General features: G+C 36.2%; 1 protein-coding gene across 1 annotated transcript in view; it reads right to left on the bottom strand.

Annotated features, from left to right (window-relative positions):
• Positions 1-9,701: 9,701 nt before the first annotated feature.
• LOC145694057 (uncharacterized) overlaps positions 9,702-23,044 on the bottom strand; it is a 36,249-nt gene continuing 22,906 nt past the window's right edge. The window contains exon 2 of the mRNA XM_081770200.1: positions 9,702-12,566. Coding sequence (XP_081626326.1) covers positions 9,792-12,566 — 2,775 coding nt within the window. The 3' untranslated portion in view covers positions 9,702-9,791. The remainder of the gene's footprint in view (positions 12,567-23,044) is intronic.

The raw sequence follows: 23,044 nt of genomic DNA on the forward strand, positions 1-23,044 counted from the left end.
TGCAACACGTGATATGTGATAATACTGAAAATGCTTGTACAGCACTTTGTAGTTGTTAATGGTATATAAGGTGTTGATTTCTGGTGCGTCAGGTGGGGTAGAATGGGGGCCAGGGATGTTTTGTTTAAGACTTGTTTTAAGCACGTATTTATTTTTTGTAAAAAGTCTGCCAGAGAAAGAAAATTGTCAAAAAGTGCTCCCATTTAGAAGACTATTTTCTTCCCATGTGAATGTTTCGATTTCTCGTGCCTACAGCAGATCAATGTGGTGATCTATAATTTATTTTATCTCTTCCCTCCCCCCTTTTTTTAGCGTTTATTTTATTGTTTAAATGCTTCTCAGTTAACTTACGAGAAAATGTCGTAGTCGAAGGTTGGACTACTTGTAGAACTGATATTAAAAAACCAATAAAATAATTATCATGGAAACAAATTTTTTTGTGTTGTATTCAGGAAACAAACAAAAGGTTATTTGCTAAATTGCTGTTCTGAAATTAAAATATCGCAAGCATTCGTTGATACATTACATGTTGGTTCTCAGTCTCCGTACAATTTTCAATCGTTTAACATGAGTTTTACGGGAAGAAAAAAAGACATCATTTGGAGGAAGTTTATTAAATAACTCAAACTCCATCAGATAAGAAAACGACCATACGAGCTCGTTGCAAGATGTGTAAGAATGAAATGATTGATTTAGTTCAAAGAATGAAGAATCATTATGAAAAATGCAACGCTGTGAAAAAACTGGAAACCCAAACAAATGGTAAAAATGTTGATCCCAAAATTGCTTCTGATGATTCTAACGTCAGAGAGATGCAACTGAAAACTTCAGGTAAGAATTAATTTTATATCAACAATATCTTTTTTATTAGTCTATGGAAATTTTATTTCGTCCCTCTTCCTCACCTCAGTTCTAAATTTTCTTAAAAACTTTACACTTTGGCATAGCTTGTATGAATTGACCAGGCGAGAAAGTGCAAGGTATGGCAGTCGCCCGCATAACTAACCATTAAAGCGTGATACTTATTGTAACACCAGTGCCGAATGTCAGTGTCTGGGACAATTCTATGTCAATTTTTTCATCTGTCTGTATGTATGCACCACGTTACAGGACGCAATTTTCGGTCTTTTAACATTAAATTTTGAGGGTAGAGGCAGGAGACGTCGGAATTTGCTGAATAGATTTTGACTGCGATCCGACGTAAAATTTCAAAATTAGTGGTTCGTATCCCACTTTAAACAATAAGCCCTATCTCATATAACCTTACTACTAATGCATGACTGTAATCAATCAAACTAAACAAACTAATTTTATGCGTTTCGAACAAACGTAGGTTGCAGAATAAATTTGGCTCCAAATCAGTTTTTATAAAATATTTTTAGATATGGGGCGTTCAGAGCAAAAGGGATCCAAGTCCATTTTCAGAAAGTTCATTTTAACTCAGCAAACGTAGTATCTTCGTAGCCAAGGGTACGAAATAAATGAAACAAAAATCACGTGAAAGGATGTGAATTAGTTTCATAGGACAACCACTAGACAAGGGTGTTAATGGAATGGGGGGACAGGAGGAATAATTTCTTCCTGCTTGCTCATAAATTTAAGATATTAACATTATATTGTGCACACTGCAGCGTAGGAATGATTAACAAGTCAAGTTCCGAATGCCATAGTCAATGGTGCATAATTACGTTAAATAAATGCAGGGAGTGTCCAAAAGAATACACCGACGGGAAACGTCATATTTTCACAACCACGAATACGAGATAAAAGAAAGAAAATCTACATAACAAGATGCAATCTAGAGTTTTATATGATTGCCGCTAGAAAGGGGCGTTCGTTTAGAGGTCATCCGACGCCTACCCTGAATTTCAGATTTTGGGGGCAGAAATGAAGATTCAGAAACCTTTTGTTGAGCAACGTCCAACATTAAAAATTTGAAGTCCTTACACCGAATAAATACGGATTTTGATAAGTTATAATCCATTTCCATTAGCCGTAAGGAGCTATAGGTCTATATTGCTCTCTTGTATAATTTTTCCAAAGGTGGCTCTACTTTCTAGTTTCGGGCCTGCTTAAAATTCTGGAAATTGGGATAAACATCTTTCCAATTTTAATCATCTGTATGTTCTCCGCATTTATTAGGTGTAAGGACCTCAACCTTGTTCTGATGGACTTTGCTTATCAAGAGATTTCTAAAACTGCTTTACTGCCCCAAAATCTGAAATTCAGGGTGGGGCTGGTTGCCCTCCTGTCTCAAGACGCCCCTACCTAGTGGCTGTCATATGAAACTATCCCACGCCCTTTTGCATGGGTTTAGTTACATTTGTTTTAGACTCTTGATTGCGAAGATATTACGTTTTGAAATAGAATTTATTTGCAGAGCAAAACTGAATTTTATTTAAAATGGATTTAGATCCATTGTGCTCTGAACGTCCAAAATATTACCTTTCTTCAATAAATTATTGACCCCAAAAACAATCAATTACATAGGCTTGCAGAAAATATTCTAAAGTTAGCAAAACATGAAGGATGCTTCAAACATTACTTTTCGAAAATTTATTACTTTAAAATAGTTTTATCAGCATCAATGTTCTGAAATAGAAATCAAATTTTGCAACAAAAATCTCACCCGCCTTCACTAAACGCGAGCTTAGCCCCTAAAGGCATAACTAGAAAACTTTCAAAAGCGGTAACTCCGAAATGACTTGCTTTAGAGCTAAGATAACCGCATGACCGTATTTCTGGTAAAATTCTAGCCTTAAAACGTGTGACTCTCTTTGCATTTGAAATTTCGAATACCAAGCAAAGATGTCCGCCATGATGCTTGATAGCACCATCTGGTGTGTCAGACCACTTTCAAGTTTCATCATTCTCCCTCAACCCATTCTCAACACATAAGGATGGTAAGGACTAGGTAGATTTTAAAATCTACCTGAAAAGCTTATTACAAGCAAGAAAGTACTTACGAGAGTCACTGGCAAGAGGGTGTAATAAAAGGGGGTCGTGATATGAAATAAGTTGAGAATTACTAATCTATACAGAAATATTTTGTACTCAACACAGTGTTGTCTTAAAGAGAATAAAATAAATGAAAAGATCGGTTGCAAGAGCAAAAAAAGTCCTAATAAATACATTATTACACGATTTTGAAATATGTTTAAAATCATGCTTTAAACTGATCAAAATGTTTAAAGCATTTGTGTGTGTGTGTGTGTGTGTTTTGTGTACATTTTAAAAGTATATGTATTTACGACTACAAAGATTTCTTTATTCAATATCTGATTCTTTCTCAGAGATCGAAATTCGCATCAGAGACAGCAGGCAGACTGACATCTATTGCTGACGGTGCTTCCTGGTGTATTGATAGTACTTCACTTCTATCTCTAAGAATTTCTAGATTACTTTACAAACTGGTTCCTTTTCATCATTTATAAATTAGCACTTTGTTGCTTTGTAGTAAAAATTGAAATGGAAATTGAAAACTCATATTATTAATATAATTATATAAAGTAGTTTCATTTTTTAAAAACCTCCAAAATTATTTAAAACCTAGAAGTAATTATGATAATAAATGAAAACAAAGTAATTGGTAATATGGTTCTTATAATTTTGATAATAAAGTAAAGAAATGGAAATAGATTCCTTCCCGGTAATTTATATGAAAGGGGGAAAAACCCGGGAATATTCCCACTTCTTATTTTCCTTCCCACCGGGAATATTCCCACTGCCCATTACTAGAGCTATTGGAACAATTATCACGAACGCAAATAGTAAGCCAAAGGAAACGGTCAGAACTGGTTAACAGAAAGGATGTCGTATACTACGCTGACAACACCAGACTGCACACATCTTTTATCGACCCATTAGAAATTAAGGGAACTTCGCTGGAAGGTTTCAATGCATCCATCGTATAGTCGTACCTGGCATCGTCACTATAATTTGTTTCCATCTCTGTGGAACTCCTTGAAATGTGTTGATATTATAAGAGACCTGTAAAAACATGTTAGAATATTTTGACCAGAAACCACAGAATTTCTATGACGATGGGCTTATGGTGTAGCTCTAGAAATGGAAGAGCATCGACTAAGATTGTATGTATGTGGGTTCATAATGTTATTTTCAAATCACAATAATAATTTTCTCAATTTTGACCACGAAAGGCTCAATACTGTGTAATTACCTGATATATAAGAAACGACTTTCTCTTTCATGTTCAACTTGTGTCAAGTGAGGTTTGTAGTGGACAAACACCGTGCGAGTTTGTTATCTCGAGGTTCTCCCGTTTCCTCACACTTTCTTCATTCCGCCATTCCATTCATTTCTCACCATTACCGTCTTCTTTAGCCTAGCCGGCATAAACGTGGGACATAAAACTTAAAGATTTCATTCCATTTTGCTCCCACGTTAATTTTTGTTGTGTAAAGCATGAAATTACTACCACTGTTCACTTTTAAAATATGTAATTTAATGCATTTCGATACTTGAAGAGTTCACTTTGAGAGTGCGATTGCTCAGTGGTGGAGTTCTCATCTCTACTGTATGGGGTCTCTAGTTTGACACCAGCTTTTTCACCTAATACCCTTTGTGGTGAACATACATAATGTGTGGGACTTTTCTCGGAGTTCACCCGTTTCTTCCCCACTTTCGTCATTCATCTCACCATCACAGTCTCCGTTAGCATCGATGGATAACCGTAAGACGTTAAACTCAGATAATAATAGTTTGAGACTCACTTTCGTTTGTATGTGCCAAATTATGTTCAAAATAGCATCTTGCTATTTTAGTATATTAACTTCATAATAATTTAAAACGTGTAAATAACAGTTCTTGTACTTGTAAATTTTGTAAAATGGGCCTGAAGCTATGACACTTTTACAATTGATAGTCATCGTACAAGAACACATTAATTGAATACTATCTCAATTTCGGTTGCAGGTCAAAAAAAGCCTATCCCTAAAATTCAACTAAAATAAATAAACGAAAAGTGGAAAAGTACATGAACATTTCTATTGTAAAGTAGATTATCGGTAAAACTTTTGTATGGTAAGTTGCCTTGCATATCGTCGGCGGCAATTCAAAACCTGCTATGTGCATTTTGCAGGAGAAGCGAAAAACAGTATCCTGGTTAGCTTTTTGGCTTTATGAAAGTGATGTTATAAGTAATATTTGATGCTGCACGTAACTGGTACCTTCTCAAGTAACTTGAGAAGGTACCAGTTACGTGCAGCATCAAATATTACTTATAACATCACTTTTATAAAGCCAAAAAGCTAACCAGGATACTGTTTTTCGCTTCTCCTGCAAAATGCACATAGCAGGTTTTGAATTGCCGCCGACGATATATTTATTTCACTGTGAGCTTTTACAATCTAAACAAGAGAGTATTATTCTTTATACATTTTGATATAACTCTTCTGAATATTCATACTCATTTTCTTGGGAAAATGAGTAACATTTGAAACAAAGTACTTTGTTTTTAATGTTTTATGTCTTGTAACGTTTGTTAGAAAAGTTACTTGACAATCAAGTAGTTGACTTACTGTTCAGTTTCTCCACATGTTTATTTATAGCTATAAACTGTTTATACACACCTCTGAGGACTATAGTGTGTGGAAGATTTGAAGTTTTCGTCTATCAGTCTCACAACGTGGACAGAATGTTGCAATATTATAATGATGACGATCTGATAAAGTTGACAGTTTGACCAGCGAAACAATTTAAATTTAAAACTGAAAATACCGGTAAAAACGACATCGAACCTAAAATATGTGTTCAATGAATATTCGTCACAAAAACTTAATAGTGATTAGCATAAGAATCTTTGGGGACAATATGGTTTATGGCAATCATAATTCAATGGTCCGATTCATGGCTTCGATTACAAATGGTTTGAGTAGGTACGTGAAGAATCACATAAACAAATAACCGAGAAGTAAATCACAACAACTTAGTTTGATATCCAATGAAGTATTAACCAATGAAAATATACTGAATAAGCATATCCTCCAGAAAGTACTAGCGGATTTATTTTTAAAATAGTTTACATGAAAAGTAAAAGTAAAATAAACTTAACCTAACAGTAAATGTAAAATTGAAAGAAAATGTTTTTGAAATCAGCTCTACAGGATATGCTTGTAAGCATAAATATAAAACGAACAAACCTGGCTCAACAAGAACAGTACTAGAATCTTACTTGCCAAGTAAATACACAACTTAAGATGAGTGTAAAAGTGCATCTGTCATCAATAGATGACAGCACATTCTCCTTTATTTCTGGACAGAGTGATAATACTTAGAATAATTCAGTCAAGTTCAAGAGGTGAATATTCAAATTTTACTCAAAGACAAATTGAATCAATTTGCAGGGGATATCTGTGTATTTCTTGATTATTCTGTTCCATTCATTGTTAAGCATACTTTTATTTATATGACGAGAGTCTCTCAACAATGAACGGAATAAAATATCAAAGAAATACAAAATTAAAATCTGGTTATTGATTCAATTTCCTTCTGTACGAAGTTTCAACAACCATCTCTTGAATTTGACTAAATTAATGTATATAGGCCTATTTGTTATTCGGTTAGAAAACATGCTGCAGAGCATGCAAACAGAGTAGACTGGAGAAACGTGCTGCCACCTGTTGACGACGGTATACTCATATTTACGTTAACCTTAAATAAGTAAAAACGAAAAATTACAAGGGGGCCACGGTGGCTCAGTGGTAAAGCGCTCACCGCTGGTAGTGGGTGTCTGATTCGGTTCCAGCTTGTGCCAAGTGGGCTTTGTGGTGGAAAAATTTCGTGTATATCGTTTTTCCTCAGGGTTCTCCCACTTTCTTTTTTCTACCATTTCTTCATGATCATCATAATTGGAAATTTAATTTATTTTAAAAGCTGCAAATTCACTACTTCATGTCTCTAGTAACATCATTTTAAAAACACACAATACTTTCTTTCTTAGTTTTAATTTTTTCGATAGCATAAAGCTATGCGTTAATGCATTTAATTCTGACATTTATCACAATTTTTATTTAGAACACCAACATCTAACAGACATCCAACTGGAAATCGGCATTTGTTAACAGTATTATATAAACCCAATGATTAGGATTTAAAATTTCACAAATACATTTATTCTTACATATGTTAGGTACTTTCATAGTATCTAAAATAACTTTATGATACTTCGATACAATCAATATCGTTTATTCCTTCTGTTATATCAAAAGAGCGTTTGCGTAAAATGTACACACAACTTACGTATATATATATATACTACAAACTAACAAATTTAGTAAATCACAAATTTCCATGTTGCCATAGAGATACCAATAAAAACTTATGATTAAATATCGCTTTGCAGCAATTATACAGATTCTTAGCAAATGAACTAATTAATAAATTATAAGGCAACATAAAATCCAAAAACAGCTGTGAAATCAACTAATGGAACTGGTGCCATAAAATGTAATAGAGCCAGGCGTGGCCCGTAAAGGAAGTCATAGCGGTGTAAATAAAGAGCTATCATCTCAAGCTAAGGAAAGAAAATTTAATTAACATTCTAATTTTGCATACGATAATTAGAACATTAAATAATTTTCTCTCTTTAGTTTGAATCAATAAAACATTACATTTTATTTGTGTGATTTCCCTTACGAACCGCCTGTGAATAGAGTCAAATCTTGTTCGTGTTATTTTGAATACTTACAAATGCATCAAACAGCAAGTCATTTTAGGATTATTTTGTAGAAATATTGCTTTAGTGAAGAAATATCAAGTTATTAAAGGCATGCTTTATAATACAATATTTGGCTGCTACCAACGTAGGCTTTTGCTTTCTGTAGACCTTGTTCTGCAACTAGTTATTGTAAACTAAGTAATTATTGTACTTACAGCTGATAAAATACATTTCAAAAAAATATATTTACATGTAACAAGAATGTTGAGTCATTCATATTGAGTCTATTTGAATTATTTTAAAAATCACAAACAACAATTTTAACCGTGTTATATTAGTGCAATTACATTTTCGCAAGTAGACGAAAATATGTGCACATAGTTTTATACATGCAGTTCGTGTTACACATTTAGAAGCAATGAAATATGCATCAATATTTTTATTTGTAATTTTCCTTGCACTATATCCGTGTTGCTCACTATCGTCACAGAAAGTGTTAGTAGTTCATACGTCTGCTAAATATATGAATCTTCTATTATAGTATACGTTGCTTTATAACGTTATGTACGCTAAGTAAGAATCGTTATGGGAATAACGAAACTACCTCACAGATTGCAGGATAAGTAAACTGTATTCTTTTATAATAATAATAATAATAATAATAATAATAATAATAATAATAAATACTTGTGATATAATCTTTGCAAAATTTGATTCGTTTTGATTTTCACAAGCGTAATGTAACTGTGAAAATAAAGTGTAAAATAATATTAAGAAAGTAATGCTTGAATATTATGAGTCCAAAATTATTGAGTTCATTTCTCTTGTAGCTACAGAAAATAGATTATAAAGTTGTTGAAAATTAAGAGAAAAGTTTAAATTTTCTTCTCACTGTTAAACAATCTACACAACCTACTTAACTAATTTTGCAGAAAATTGAGCTACTGTACTTTAATACAGTAACAAGTTTCAAAATTGTATAATATGTGTGCATATTTAAGTAGCCTTTAGTTGCAAAACTTGCAAAATTTCATTTCAAATTAGATTAGATCAAATATTTTTGAACTTGACAGTGACTCAAATTTGATCGTTGATTGATACAATTCATATTGTCTCAAGTTGTATATAGGGACACACCTGTACAAAATACCTCCTAGTACCTGTAGAAAATATTTCTTGTATATCTTTTTCACTCAAATACATTTTTCATAAAATTTTCTTAAATTGTTTGGAAGGCGGATTTTCCTTGAAGGCGGATCAAAGTTACACTCTTCACAAAGTTAAAGAAAAATCTGATGAAAGTTAAATGAAAATATGTGTATGAATCAATGCCAGTGCATTTTTACATATAGTTAAGTGTGAACTGTTCAGGAATCACATTACTGTGACAAATTGTGCTCTATATTTCACTAGTATCGGAGTTGGAGACAGTTGATGTTCCTTACTATCTTAGGATAAAGTTACAAGTCCATTTTTCTTACTTCACAAACAAATTAAGTTACCGACAGTCAAAATTTACCAGAAAGGATGAACGGATACACTTTTAAGGCCTCCCCTCTAATCAAAACTTTGTTTCGGAATGTTTGGATGTTTTATACTTTTTAAGCGTCTTACATGATACACTCAGTTTTTTTTAAATCATATTTTTCTCTATTTGTAAGGTTGCCTCATTTACACTTCTTTTAACTCGACTACCTCTGTTTCACATAACTTAATTCTCATAGAAATGGAGAGGCTATGTTAGAAATCATTGTGCGCAAATAGCTAGAAATTATACTTTAGATAAATTTGTACAGTTAAAATTTATTTTTTGAACTTGATGGAATGTGCAAAGACACTATTATTGGGTTAACAGTTTTCTAGTTTGTACTTTTATTATCTAACAATACTTATTACTATTATTATTACTTTTATTATTTTTTGTATTATCTAACATTTCGTGCTGCTTGTGTGTCTTGCATGTCTTAGTTGAAAATTTCAAAATTTCATTTTCCTACTCAATTTTTTTAATACTTATTAAACTTAGGTCATTTGCACTATTATCATCTTTCATAAACTTTTCAATATTTTCCTTTTCCTTCAATTTTATAACTTACTGATTTGTATCACAAGCCTATAGTTTTCCAACTTTTCGCTTTCTTCTTACGTAACCAAACATTTGCGCATGCGATGGAATGAACATTTTTAATGGATTATTTTCTTCATTTTTGGGCAACAAATTGAGTCCAAATTTTGCTTGCACATGTGTTGTTACTGTACCTTTATCAGTAGTGTTAAATCTCCGCAAAGTTGTTATAACTTTTGTTCCATTGGCAACTTTAGCTGGAGTACGATTTTTATTTACTTTCACTGCGTTCATATTTCCAGCATTCCTTAACGACAACAAATTTGTGTCAATTATAGTTGGTTCTGTTTGTCTCAATCCATTTGGCCAATCAGTGAGTATTTGTTGTTGTCTCTCCTGTAAGGCCATCCGCCATGTATCCTCCCTTTGTTCAGCCTGCCCAAAGCCTACGTTCCAATCGTTCACAATGTCTTGGTTCATGTCCCGTATTGGTAGATTAGAATTAATATTTAATCCTGTTCGGCGACCAGTTGGTAGTGTCTGATTTTGATTTTGTTGTTTGATTGAGGAGCTCTGTTTTCCAATTCTTGCAGGAGTTGTTTTTGTTCGGGTCTGATTTGAAGCGGAGCGTTGATTCTTTGATTTTTCTTGACTTTGTTTCGAAGCTTCTTTTGTGTCTTTTGGTTTCTTCGTTTCATCTTTCTTACCTTTAGCCTCTAGCGGACTTGTTGTGGTGTTTTCTTTTACATCGTTTGCCATTTGCACAGCTCCTTTTGTAAATCTTGCTGGTTTTCCTCCTAACGTTGGTGTTCCTCCTGCTAGTCCAGGTTTACTCATTTCATTTTCTTGAATATATATACCAGATTTTGAAGTGGTTGTATTTATTGTTGTATTTTGGTTAGTTTTCGAATTTGTTCTAACACTTTTCACATTTTCTGTTGTATTTGTACTTGTGTTATTATTTCCTTCTGTTGTTTGGTTTTCTGGTTTCTCCGTTGAAGTTTGCTCTCGCGCTTTCTCGGTAGTCGACGATTTATTCTGTGATTTCTTTTCGTTCTTTTCCTTAGAAGTTCCATTTCCCTTCTTCTTTGTACCCTCGTCTTTCCCTTTATTACTTGGCGTTGTGGCAAACTGCTTCAAGGTTTTAATTTCTTGTTCTAATTTTGAGTCTTTCATACTTCGTAAACCTTTTGTGTCATAGTTTGTCGAATTAGATTGACTTGTAGATATTTGAGTTGTTGCTCTTAAAGATTTTATACCTTCTGATCTCATTTGTGGAGCTGCTATACCTTCCTCGACGGTTCGTAGTAAGTTTCTCGCTACCAGACCTAAATGGTAATTTGCAGATTTTGAATTACCTATATCAAATATTAGATTTCCCTGAGGACTTGCTTCTGGAACTTTGTTTTCGTCACTTGAAGTTTCCTTTTGTTGTTCTGAATTAGAAGTTTGGTTTGTAAATGCTGTTCTCAGGCCTAGAATTTCTTTATAGCTTTCATTTTGCTGAGACGAATCCTCGAATAATTTAACAGCGCCATCTGAACTATTCATTTCTTCATTTTCTGGCAGTGTCATGTTTCTTAATGTTTTTGACTTGGAGGTCCTTTGCATGGCAAGCATTAATGCCCTCAGTGTGTTGTTGACGTTACGTCCTGACCCTCTTTCTCGTTTACTAGCCTTTGGTACTGCATCGGCTCTTTGCTTTGTTTGAACAGTCGGCTTGTCCTCCGGAGGTGGTGTTGCTATTGATGGCTCTGTTACTGATGGTTCGTTGGCTGAGATTTGTCCCTGTGATGATTGACTAGACATTTCTTCATTACTCAATTTTTTTGGTTTTGCTATATTGGCAGAACTTGAAGCATTTCTGTGCTTTGATTGCTTCTTTGAAGGAATTGTAGTTCCTTCTGAGTCTGTCTTCGGTGAAGAAACTTCTGACGTATTTTCCACTGAATTTGAATTTTCAGTAGCAGGTTTCTCTGAAGTAGTGGTTGTGTTTCCACTATAGTCAGTAGGTGGTGATGTATGTTCTTTCTCCTTTTCATTGTTAACCTCGGCTTTGGGATTTATGTTATTTTCTTCTTTTTTATTATCTGTTTTCTCTATACTACTACTACTACTACTACCAATAGTAGTAGTTTCAACTCCTTTTGCTATTCCTTTCTTTTTAGTTTCCCTTTCTTCACTTGTATGTAATGGTTTTAATTTAGCTACAGTCTTCGCTGTTTCCTTGTCCAACTGAGCCTTGCGACTGCTGTCTTTCTTAGACTCATCCTTCTTCTTTGACTCTTTTCGATCAACTTCAGAACCTGAACCTTCAGTTAAAAATTCTTTTACTCCCTTATGTTTTATGTCATCAACTGACATATGTTTTATTCCTTGTCTAGTTGCACCCTTTCTGTTTGTTTTATCGTTAGCGTCTCCAAATTTAACATTGTCGTCCTCCTCATCTTCCTGCTTCTCGTCATATTCCTCCTTCTCATCTTCATCTTCCTCCTCCTCGTCCTCCTGATATTCATCTTCTTCATCTTCTTCGTAACTGTCGCCTTCATAGTCATCATTCATTGTACCTTTTTCCGAATATTCATCGCTTTCTTCATCTTCAAATGTAGAATTATCATAATTATAGTCATCATAAAATGTCTCGCCTTCCTTTCCATATTCCTCGTCCTCTTCTTCTTCTTCTTCTTCTTCATCATCATCATCTTCATCATCGTCTGCTACATAATGACGAGCAGTATGCATATTTCGAGGTCCTGCATAACGTATACTAAACCTGTGATTTCCTCTAACTGGCTGACCATATTGTCTTGAACGACTATTTACCTGGAATTAAAAAGAAAACTATTAATAAATAATTTTTAATGAAATTTAAACGTTGAAAAATATATTTCTGTCAAAAACGGAAAGACTACTCCAACCAATTTTTATTGAATATAGTTTTATATACAGGGTGGACCATTTATGTTGAAAGCCTTTGTAACTTTTAAACTAATAGATAAAATACACAGGAATTTTGCATGATCCAAATATCGACAGGTCATTGACATGATTGTTTAACATACTCCTCTGCAACACCAGTAGATTAACAGTGATATTGCCAATTAAACTTAAAGTTGTATTTTTTTAAAATGACACTACATCAGGTATCACGTGTTTCAATGGAAACCTACATCTATCTATTAAAATGCTACAATAGCAATTATGAGCGATTTTTTTTACAGTCTACCCGTTTAAAGGGTTGCGCCCTTTCTTCGGGGAAGTGTTGCATTGATATTGTGGAGGCTATAACAATTATGGTTGGTCTAAGGGTTTTTCTCTTTATTCATTATTTTAAAGACATAAACGTATATACAATAGAAATAAACTTGAACTGGTCGTATACATAAATAAAATAATAATAACAGAAAATGTGCAGGGAGGCGATGAGTAATATGAAACAAGAAAATAACAAAATTAGTGCAGTGCATTAGGTTCAGTGCGTGAATATAACAACAAATATGAAAAACATTAAAAGGAATAACAATTCATAGCAAAACATAGCAGGAATAATAGAACTCATAGGAATAGTTATTTGAAATGATGATGAAATGAGGATGAATTGTTCTGGACGCCACAACACGAGGTTCTGTTAGTGAACAGATGCGGTTATCTTCTGTTTCTGGGGCTATTCAGGAACTGATGTAGACAGGAGAGGCCCATGTTAGTAGGTATTTACTATGCATATGATAGATATATGGAAGATGACAGATGACGTGGATGATATATAGCAAATACTTCTGGGTCGCGGTCGGCAGGATCTATTTGCAAGTGGTACAATGTAAGATAGTGCTGTAGCGGAGAATCGACGTATCATGGTGGTGCATCATTGTCTCGGTCATAGCGTATTACGTCCTGAAGCATGGGGTGTTGTAAGTCAAAACGTTGCCTAATATAACGGATGCGAAGCTGTTCTAGATGGGTAAGCAACGGTGGAAAATCTATGAGGTCATAGAGGAGCCTAGTTGGACTTGGTAATTTAATTCGATAGGCCAATCTGAAAGCATGTCGGTCCATTATTGATAATTGTTTATAAAATTTGTCGGGGGCAGCGGCCCTAGCTGTATGGCCGTAAGTTAAAGTAGGCCTCATAAAAGCTTTGTAAGTATGGAGGACAGTAGGTGGTCGTAAACCCCAGCTGGTTCCAACTAAGCGTTTAAGGAGATTTAGTCTGTTCTTGGCTTGAGTAATAATTTTCTTAAGATGCGGTGTCCAAGTGAGCTTTGTGTCAAATATCACCCCAAGGTAGGTAAGAGAAGTTGAAAGAGGAACTGGCGTGTTGTCCACATGAATGTTTAATAGATTTGGATTGCGAAGCACTCTGGATCGTCTACCAGGTGGTAGAAATACAATAGATTGTGTTTTCGCAGAGTTAATACTGAGTCTCCATATGTCACACCAGTGGACAAATGTGTCGATGGCTGGCTGCATTAGTCTGTTGATACGTTGGATAGTACGAGCCGTTGTTAGAAATGCTGTGTCGTCAGCGAATTGATAGACTTGAACGTGAGGAGTGACTCTGAGATCAGCAACGTAAAGTAAGTACAGCAATGGAGACAAAGAAGAACCTTGAGGTATGCCAGAGTGTAAGAAAATTGGGTGTGATAGAGCGTTGTTGATAGAGATGTATGCAATACGTCCGGTTAAGAAGACATTGATTAAGCGCATATAAGATATGAGTAGCAGATAATTATGCAATTTGTATATCAAGCCAGGATGCCAGACTTTATCAAATGCCTTTTTCAAATCAAATGTAACTAAACAAGAAGGAAATCCCTTATTGTATTGGTTATAAATGGCAGTGGTAAGTCGCAATAATTGATCTAGTGTGCTGAAACGCGGTCGGAAACCAGCTTGATGGATTGGCAGAAGATTGTATGTAAGGAGGTGTTCGTGAAGCCGTCGAACGAGTATACGTTCGAATACTTTGCAAAGACAGCTTGTTAAATGGATTGGACGATACGACTGGACATCAGATGGTGGTTTCTTTGGCTTAGGAAATAAAAGAACTTTGGAGTATTTCCAATCGAGCGGAAAGAAGCCTGTTCGAAGGATGAACGTATAAATATGACTGAGAATCAGAATGAAAGAAGGAGGTGCATGTTTGATGAGAGTATATGTAATAGAGTCGAATCCAGGCGCCGTATTGCGTTTAGTTGCTAAAATAGTTCTAATGTCATCTGGGTCTATAGCCTGAGTTAGTGGATTATTAGGTTCCAGAACATGCTGGTCAGATGGTTGTAAATGAGCAGATAAAGGATCAGCGTGACGGTTGATCGAAGATTGAAGACGTTGCGGTGTGTGCCATCCAGGAACCGGAGTGAAGATATCTTGAAAAAATGCAGCAAAAAGATTCGCCTTTTCGATGTCAGTATTAGGAGCTTGATTGTTGTGAATAAGAGGATAGGGCGTGCGAGACGTTTTGCCAGTGAGTTGATGGAATTTACGCCATTGCTGGGATGAGTTTCCTTGCTTAGGGTGTTACACGTGTGAATCCACTGTCTTTTCTTGTAGGCTATAATATAGTTGTGTGTTATTCGGAGATATTGACGGTGTAAACAAAGTGCCTCCAAGTTGCCGCTTGTTCGATATTCTCGATAAGCTCGACGTGAAGCAGAAATTAATGTAAGATACCTTGGCTGCAAGGTAGGTTTATTCGGATGGACATGAGTAGATGGAATGGAATGATCCGCTGCACCTTTAACTGCGCCAGTAAGTTCCGTGATGACGTGATCAAGACTATGTTGCGAGGTAGGTACAGTGAGTGCGGTAATGATGGTATCATCGATGGTAGATCGATATTGATCACAATTAGCCTTATGATAGAGATAAATCTTCCTAGCTGGTAACGGATTTGTTGACTTTGCTGTACATTGTACTGTAGTTCCAGCTTAATAGGAACATAATCACTACCGATTGAGTCCAGTACAGTAATGTTGATAAGAGGAGGTAAAGAAGACGAAGTTATTACTACGTCAGGAGTCGTGTTACTAGTTGGTCTCGTAGGCTGTGGCAAATTGTGAAATTCCCCAGTAGTGGAAGTATGTATAAAATCAAGGAAGAGCTGCTTGTCGCGTTGTGTTCGACTATGAAAATTTAAGTCAGCCATGATAATATAATACCTAGATTGTATATCAATGAAACGGAAGAAATCGTAATTGATAATCTTTCCGGGGTGAACATAGATTGTAGCAAATGTGATTGTGCGACCGCGAAAGTAGATAGTTGCTATATTGTATTCAGGCAGATTGAAATCGTGAGGTATTGTAACAGTGCGGTATGGTATATGATTGCTAATGCCGAGAGCTGTACCCCCATATAGTCGTAGTCCGGACGGAGAATCATGGCGTAGTATATTAAATTTTGGTATGTAACACTGTAGGTAAGCTTCGTTGAGCGCAAAAGCTGAGATATGTTCTTCCTGTAATAATTGCGTAAACAGCACTTGATGTGTCAACAGAGAACGAATGTTCATAAATAATAAGTTATAAGTCATCACGAAAATACAGAAATAGTAGCAAATAGGAGCTGCCATATTACACGTAGACTTCAAGATGTTGAATTTGAAAATGGACTGTTGGTCCAGAATAGGTGGCATGTAGCTGGAGATTAAACAAGATTTTAGCTGCGTGAATTATTTGGTTGAGAATGTGAGTGCGAAGAAACGGATGGATATTCTGTAAACTAATTGTGAGAAAGCGGAGCAGATCTTCGACAGTAACCGGATGAAGTACAGAGTTAGCAGGTGGAGTTGGACGGTTAGCAGGTGGAGTTGGACCGTCAGCAGACCTTATGGGTGCTACAAGTTCTGGTTTGGATGGCTCAGGTTGTGGCTTAGCCTTACATCTGTAGCTATAAGTTGGATGCTTCTCAGGACATGTACTGCATTGTGGCGGTGCCTTTTGATTGGGACAATCCTTGGTAGAATGTTGTAATGAACAATATCCACATTTAATATCGTTTGTACATTCGGATGTGGAATGTGCATTATAGAGTTGGCATCTCTGGCATCGTAACGGTAGAGGAGGAGATGTGCGAGAGGGTTCGACCTTATAACGTCGTCGATAAATGTAAGCTCCCATGGATAACAATTGGTCTATTAATTGTGGCTGATTAGTGAGTACCCTCACAAGATAAGTTGCACCATTGTTGTTCCTTATCCTGATACATCGTTTTACAGGAAATCCTTCCTGATGTAATTCCTCACAAATTTCCTCATCGGTGAGGTCCGGTTCTACACCGCGTATAAAACTGAGAGCATTGGCGATCGTCTAGGAGGAGGAGGAGTTTTGCGTGTGGTAGGAGTTAGTGCTGTTAGTTTAGCCTTTGGCCCAAATATTTCAAAAGTGGCCTTGTTACGCACATGCGATACAAAGTTTGAATTGCTAGACTTTAAGATTATGCCTCTGCGAGTTTTGACTATTTCACGTATCTCAGGACGAGGTACATATTTAACAAGCTGCTGAAAAACTGCGCGAACTGTATTATACTTTTGGTCATAATCTGTTAACAGAAAATTATATACGGGTTCTGGTTGGTTGCGTGTGTTAGAAGTATCGACTGAAGTTGATGCCCAATCCATGTTGGAGCTGCTACTCTGATCGATTATAGGATTAATGCGTTGTTTCTTGGGATCCAGAGATTGTTCTCCATCCTAGAGAGACCGAGAGCGAATGCGATAGCCTTTACTAATGCAATCAGCGTAACTAAGCGAACCAGAGGTGTTGAGTCCTGATCGTGGAGTGCCGGTAACAATCCGGGGTTGAGTTTTCTGGCGTCCATTTGGTCCGATATTAACAGGAAGTTGTTGGTCGAGATACAGTGGTCCGGAAACGTTGCCAAGGTCAGTCATGATGAGTAACGAGCCTAGGGCCGAAGCCCAAATGAAGATGGAAGCGAAAAGGAAGATGATTAAATGATGTTCAAAAAGCAAGCTTGCCCTCCTAAAGTGAAAACTTTAGGGCTAATCCACGCCAAATCGTACAGCGAAAATGCAATTTTACACCCGACCATTTCCGATTGCAATGAAATTTGGTATACAGTATCTTTAGACAAATATAAGAACCCGTATTTTTTATTTTGCCGATATTAGCACTGGTTTGGTTTTGACAGCCTTCGAAAGAGAACTCTGCCCGACGATTTTGTGTATGCTGCGATAAATGAACGGCACGTCACTCGGAACTTCAACTGAGCACCATAAGGCCACATTTGACCCAAATGTATTCAAATTTATCAGACTAAATGGAAATTGCATGAGGATTTTACAAATCAGGTCCAAAACGGCATAATGATATTTCCAAACCATGAAATTTAGTTTCAAAATGGCGGAATAGAATTTTTCGAAGGTACTTATTAAATTACGCATAACTTTTTTCTCTAAGCGGGGAATTCAATGAGTAAATGCCGGTTAAATGAGTATATAATGCTCTATTAGGAGAATAAAAAATATTCGTGGGTTTTGGCTTGTAACAGCCTACAGAGCGCCTAAGTCAATTTATGACCTTAGGTTTGAGAGTACGGGCAATACACCATAGATGTTACAAAATATTGCATTTCGTAAAAGAAGCACGGCACTTGGTAACTGGGATAGTAGTTTCCAACAGAAACTATTTTAGTACGAGGCTCCATGAAAATATACCTTAAAAACCAAGATGGCGGCATTGCAAAATGGGGGCACATGGTAGCTAGTTTTGCGTCACACAAATACAAATTGACGTAGGGCCATGTAACAATATAGGCAAAGTAAATATTCATACGAACGCTATGAATACAAAATCACAATGCCACAAAGACATTGAGAATTCAAGATGGCGACCTTTCCTAAGTTATTGTTTTGGGATCTATGTACTGCAAATTCCAAAAGAAATGTTCACTGTATTTAGCAAAAAAGCATACCGCTTGAGAAAGCATACTTACCTAAGTTATTTTAGAACGAAATCCGACAAGAAAACTCCCGTAGGATCCAAGATGGCGGCCTCTGCAAATGTTAGCATGTAAGTAATGGTTTCCTTATATCTACACTACAAATCCAAGAAGAGGCATATAACTTCCGCGGAGGAAATTATGTATTCACATTAATATTTAAATATAACACCTTCAGAAGATACACTTTAGGTTTCAAGATGGCGGCTGTTTCGAAACTGTATGTTTAGTATTTGTCACAACATCCGATGTGTACGTAAGTTGAAGTGAATAGAACGTCAAACAATCATACATGAAGTACCTAACTTGAAATAGTTAACTTTGAGTTGTGCTGAGAGTACATTTAATTTCGTTTAGTCCATGTAACAATATAGGCAACGTAAATATTCATACGAACGCTATGAGTACAAAATCAGACCACAAAGACATTGATAATTCAAGATGGCGACCTTGATTGGGATCGTATGCACTGTGTATTGCAATACAAGCGCTCATTGCTATTCGATTTTAGAGTGTCAGCTGACAGTAACGCCATTACATTGCTACTCATTTCAGCATAAGTTCTCCATTAATACCCTATTGACCACGGTAATTAATACCCTATTGACCACGGTAATTAATACCCTATTGACCACGGTAAACTACAAATTGTCATTGTTAGCTCTACCAGATCAGTCACGAGTCGCCACTGCTGCCTAACCACGTACAAAACACTCAATTATCCAAACAAACATTCAATTATCCCGGCAAGTCTGCTTGTGATGGTATAGGCGGAACTGTCAAAAGAATTGTAACGCGTGCATACTTCCAGAGACCTTACGAAGAACAAATATGTACAGCGCAGCAAATGTCACAGTTTTGCAGTGAACACTTTGCACCTAAAGTGACCATCCAGTTTATCAAGAAACAGGATGTTACTGCCGTGGCAGCTAATCTAAAGTTGCGTTTTTCAAAACATAAAACTGTACCAGGAACCCGTTCCTACCATTATTTCAAGCCAGTCTCCAAAACGGAAATTGCTGCAAAGAGGATAAGCAACGATGAAAGTTTTCCTCTGAGGTACAGCTTTTCACAGGTAACCAGATTCAGAGAACTTCAACTTAGTTCCTACGTTAGTTGTGTATACGAAGAACAGCGTTATATTGGGATGATATTAGAACTTGACGACGACAGCAACGATGTACGGATCAAATTTATGCATCGACATTGGCCTTCAAGGAGGTTGTACTGGCCAGAGGATAAAAACCGCGGCAGAGAAGACAAGTGCTGGGTTCCACTTGCGAATATCCTATGTGCGATAGAAGTTCCTGACGTTATCACGCAGTTCGGAAGGCTGCAATACAAACTCACTGCAAAGAGTGTTAAGGACATTCAGGCACCATGGACTAAACGAAATTAAATGTACTCTCAGCATAACTCAAAGTTAAGTATTTCAAGTTACGTACTTCATGATGATTGTTTGACGTTCTATTCACTTCAACTTACGTACACATAGGATGTTGTGACAAATTACTAAACATACAGTTTCGAAACAGCCGCCATCTTGAAACCTAAAGTGTATCTTCTGAAGGCGTTATAGGTGCCTTCCATTTCAATTCAGGCAGAGCATGTACCATCACCATCTCAGATATTGTTGAAACTTTTTTTATAACAACTAGACATGTTTTTAAGAGACCCATATTTTTTTGTTTTGTCGAAAAAAATTTTCCCGCCAAGTAATGGGCCATCAAAGACGGGCTGTACAATTTATGAATTGTAGAAGACATGGAAAATGGTCAATTTCGGAGCCTCACCATTCGGCTATGGAGACAGGTAGAGTTATAATTCTTGTTGTGGTATGTACATAGGGATATAAATAAACTATATTTTATTATAGTTTGGTTTCCGCATGCGTATCTTTTTGTACATAAATTAACAAATGAACGTCAATTTATCTGAAAAGTCGAAGTTTGCGAATTTTTTTCGAGCACTTCCGGTTCGAATTTTAAAATTCTGTTTTCACGGTTGGTAAGACCTAGTTACCCGCTTTCCGAAAAAAATTTTGTATCGCTTCTGTGGGCAACCGTTTTGTCGCAAAAAATTCGAGAAATTGTAAAATTTTCAAAAATCGCCATATTTGGGCGCCATTTTCTCGAAAACACCATTTTTTAAAATTCTGAAATTTTGTCAGATGGTTCAAATTTACCTGAATAATAAACACACCAAATATCATTCTCGACCAATGCTTCATGGATTAACTGCAGCCTTTTAAAGTTAGCGAAGTTTCGCTAATTTTGATGTCACAGTTAGCAACACTGGGAACAATGAAAGTGCAATGATTTGATGATGTTTGTGGTTCACATTCATTAAATGAAGAATAAAAGGTTTCCTTGGCTTTTTTTTTATTATTTTGATTAAAAAGACTCTCTGAAATAGTAAAATGAGCCTCCCTCTACTCCTCCGTTTTCTTAAACTGAAGTAATCTGAGGTGGAAATTACGATTACGAAACACACAAATTTTAAGTTTACTTGAAATGGCCATCCAATGAATTCTGATGATCTATAAAAGGCCTAAACTATTACCTCAGTATGATTTTGAATGCTCCAGACAAAGTCTCAATTAAGTGCGATGTCATTACAGTGATCGAAAAATGACAAAAAGTTAAAAAAAAATCGAAACGTTTTCTTACGCGTTCCAAAGGAATTTACTGAATTTTTAAACAGAACAATCCCAGCATAAAAATAGGTCACTCGGAATTTTATAGTATTCGACAAAAGTGTGTCAGTATGCAACCTGAGAGGGAAGTGTGTGTGTGTGTGTGTGTGTATTGTGCAAATTTTAAGTTAGCTGCTACTGCGTTGCTACAAATCAAAGGTGCAACCTGTATTGAAGCTGTCATGAGTGACCTATTTCCTTTAGTAGTATGATCCGTAGAAAATGACAGCTGTCTTCTTCAAGAATGTGGTGAATGTCCTGGAGTGGAAGAAATAAGTGTGGTGTCTTTAATTATTGATCCTGATGAAAATGAAAGTGGTTACGTATGCCATATGGGAGAATAATGATCTCGTTAAAAAAAAAAAAAAAACTGTGACACTTTCTGTTTTCGTATCGTACATTGTCGGTTTAACTGTAAGAATTGTAATTCATGACTACATCAAGAAAATCCAAAGAGAATCAATTGCTACCGAAAACCACCGTATAAAATTTCAACATACAAATTCTATTTTACTTCATGTGGACTTCGTTGAAAACTGGACTGTTATTCTGCAAAGTGAAATTCAGAGTTATCACCGAAATATGAAACAATTGACAGTTTTGTTGTAATAAACGACGATAAAACACACGATTCGGCTCATGTACTCATAGTCATAGACAAGATTCTAAACATACTCGAAGAAAAGCGAAAATATATTTTATAGAAAAAGGTTTGAATACGTGAAAATAGGTGTCTACAATTTCCCAAACCGTGTCAGTGATTTCTAATGGTGCTGCATCTCACTTTAAAAATCGCTTTCAGATGTTCGAGATGCAGACAGGTCCGATAAAGCAGTGTTTTTGCAGTGAAACCGGCCATGCAAGGGTCTCTGCGACGGTAGTGGGGAAGGAGGGGGGGGGGGCAAAGAATGTGGCAACGCGCCATAGCCTTAGGCTAAAACAGATACACAGTATTAAAACCGCAGAAGAAAAAAATGAAATGAAATCTTTAAGTTTTACGTTCCACGGTTATGCCGGTTAGGCTAAAGGAGACGGTGATTATAGAAATGAATGAAATGGTGGAATGCAGAACGACACGAGCTGGGATTGAACCAGGGACCCCAAGCACCGGAAATGAACGCTCTGTCACTGAGCCATCGCGTCCCAACTAAAACCGCAGGGGAATTCGTGAGTATAGTGCAAGTACAAACTCCGGGTATTACTCTCGTTTTGTTACCTGGAACTGAATTCGACGACTTCCGGAAGAAAAAAGGGAAAGTATGCGACCGGTAACTGGTATTCAAGAGTTATGTTTGGCTTTCGGAAAATTGCGAAGTTTTTATGGCAGTAACGGGTCACCATGAACTAACTTCATACTTCCCCCAAAATCGAACTTTTGCAATTCAAAGTGTAGATTTAAGAAATCTGCAAAAAGGAACTTTTGTTATATACATATATGTATGATAACCAGTGGTGCGTAGCAGAAATATTATGAATAAATCATGAATTACTTTAAGTTTAAGTGCTGTTTATGCTTCCACATGAACCTTCAGCAGGGTACAGGTTTCCAGAAGAGCATAAGAGAAGTGAAAATAAGTATTTTGTGACTATCGACAATGTGCTACGCAGGGGCGGATCCAGGACGGACTTCTGGGGGGGGGGGATTGTA

This window comes from Thermobia domestica, chromosome 9, assembly GCF_964235325.1.
Source record: "Thermobia domestica chromosome 9, izTheDome1.hap1.1, whole genome shotgun sequence".
Lineage (NCBI taxonomy): Eukaryota > Metazoa > Arthropoda > Insecta > Zygentoma > Lepismatidae > Thermobia > Thermobia domestica.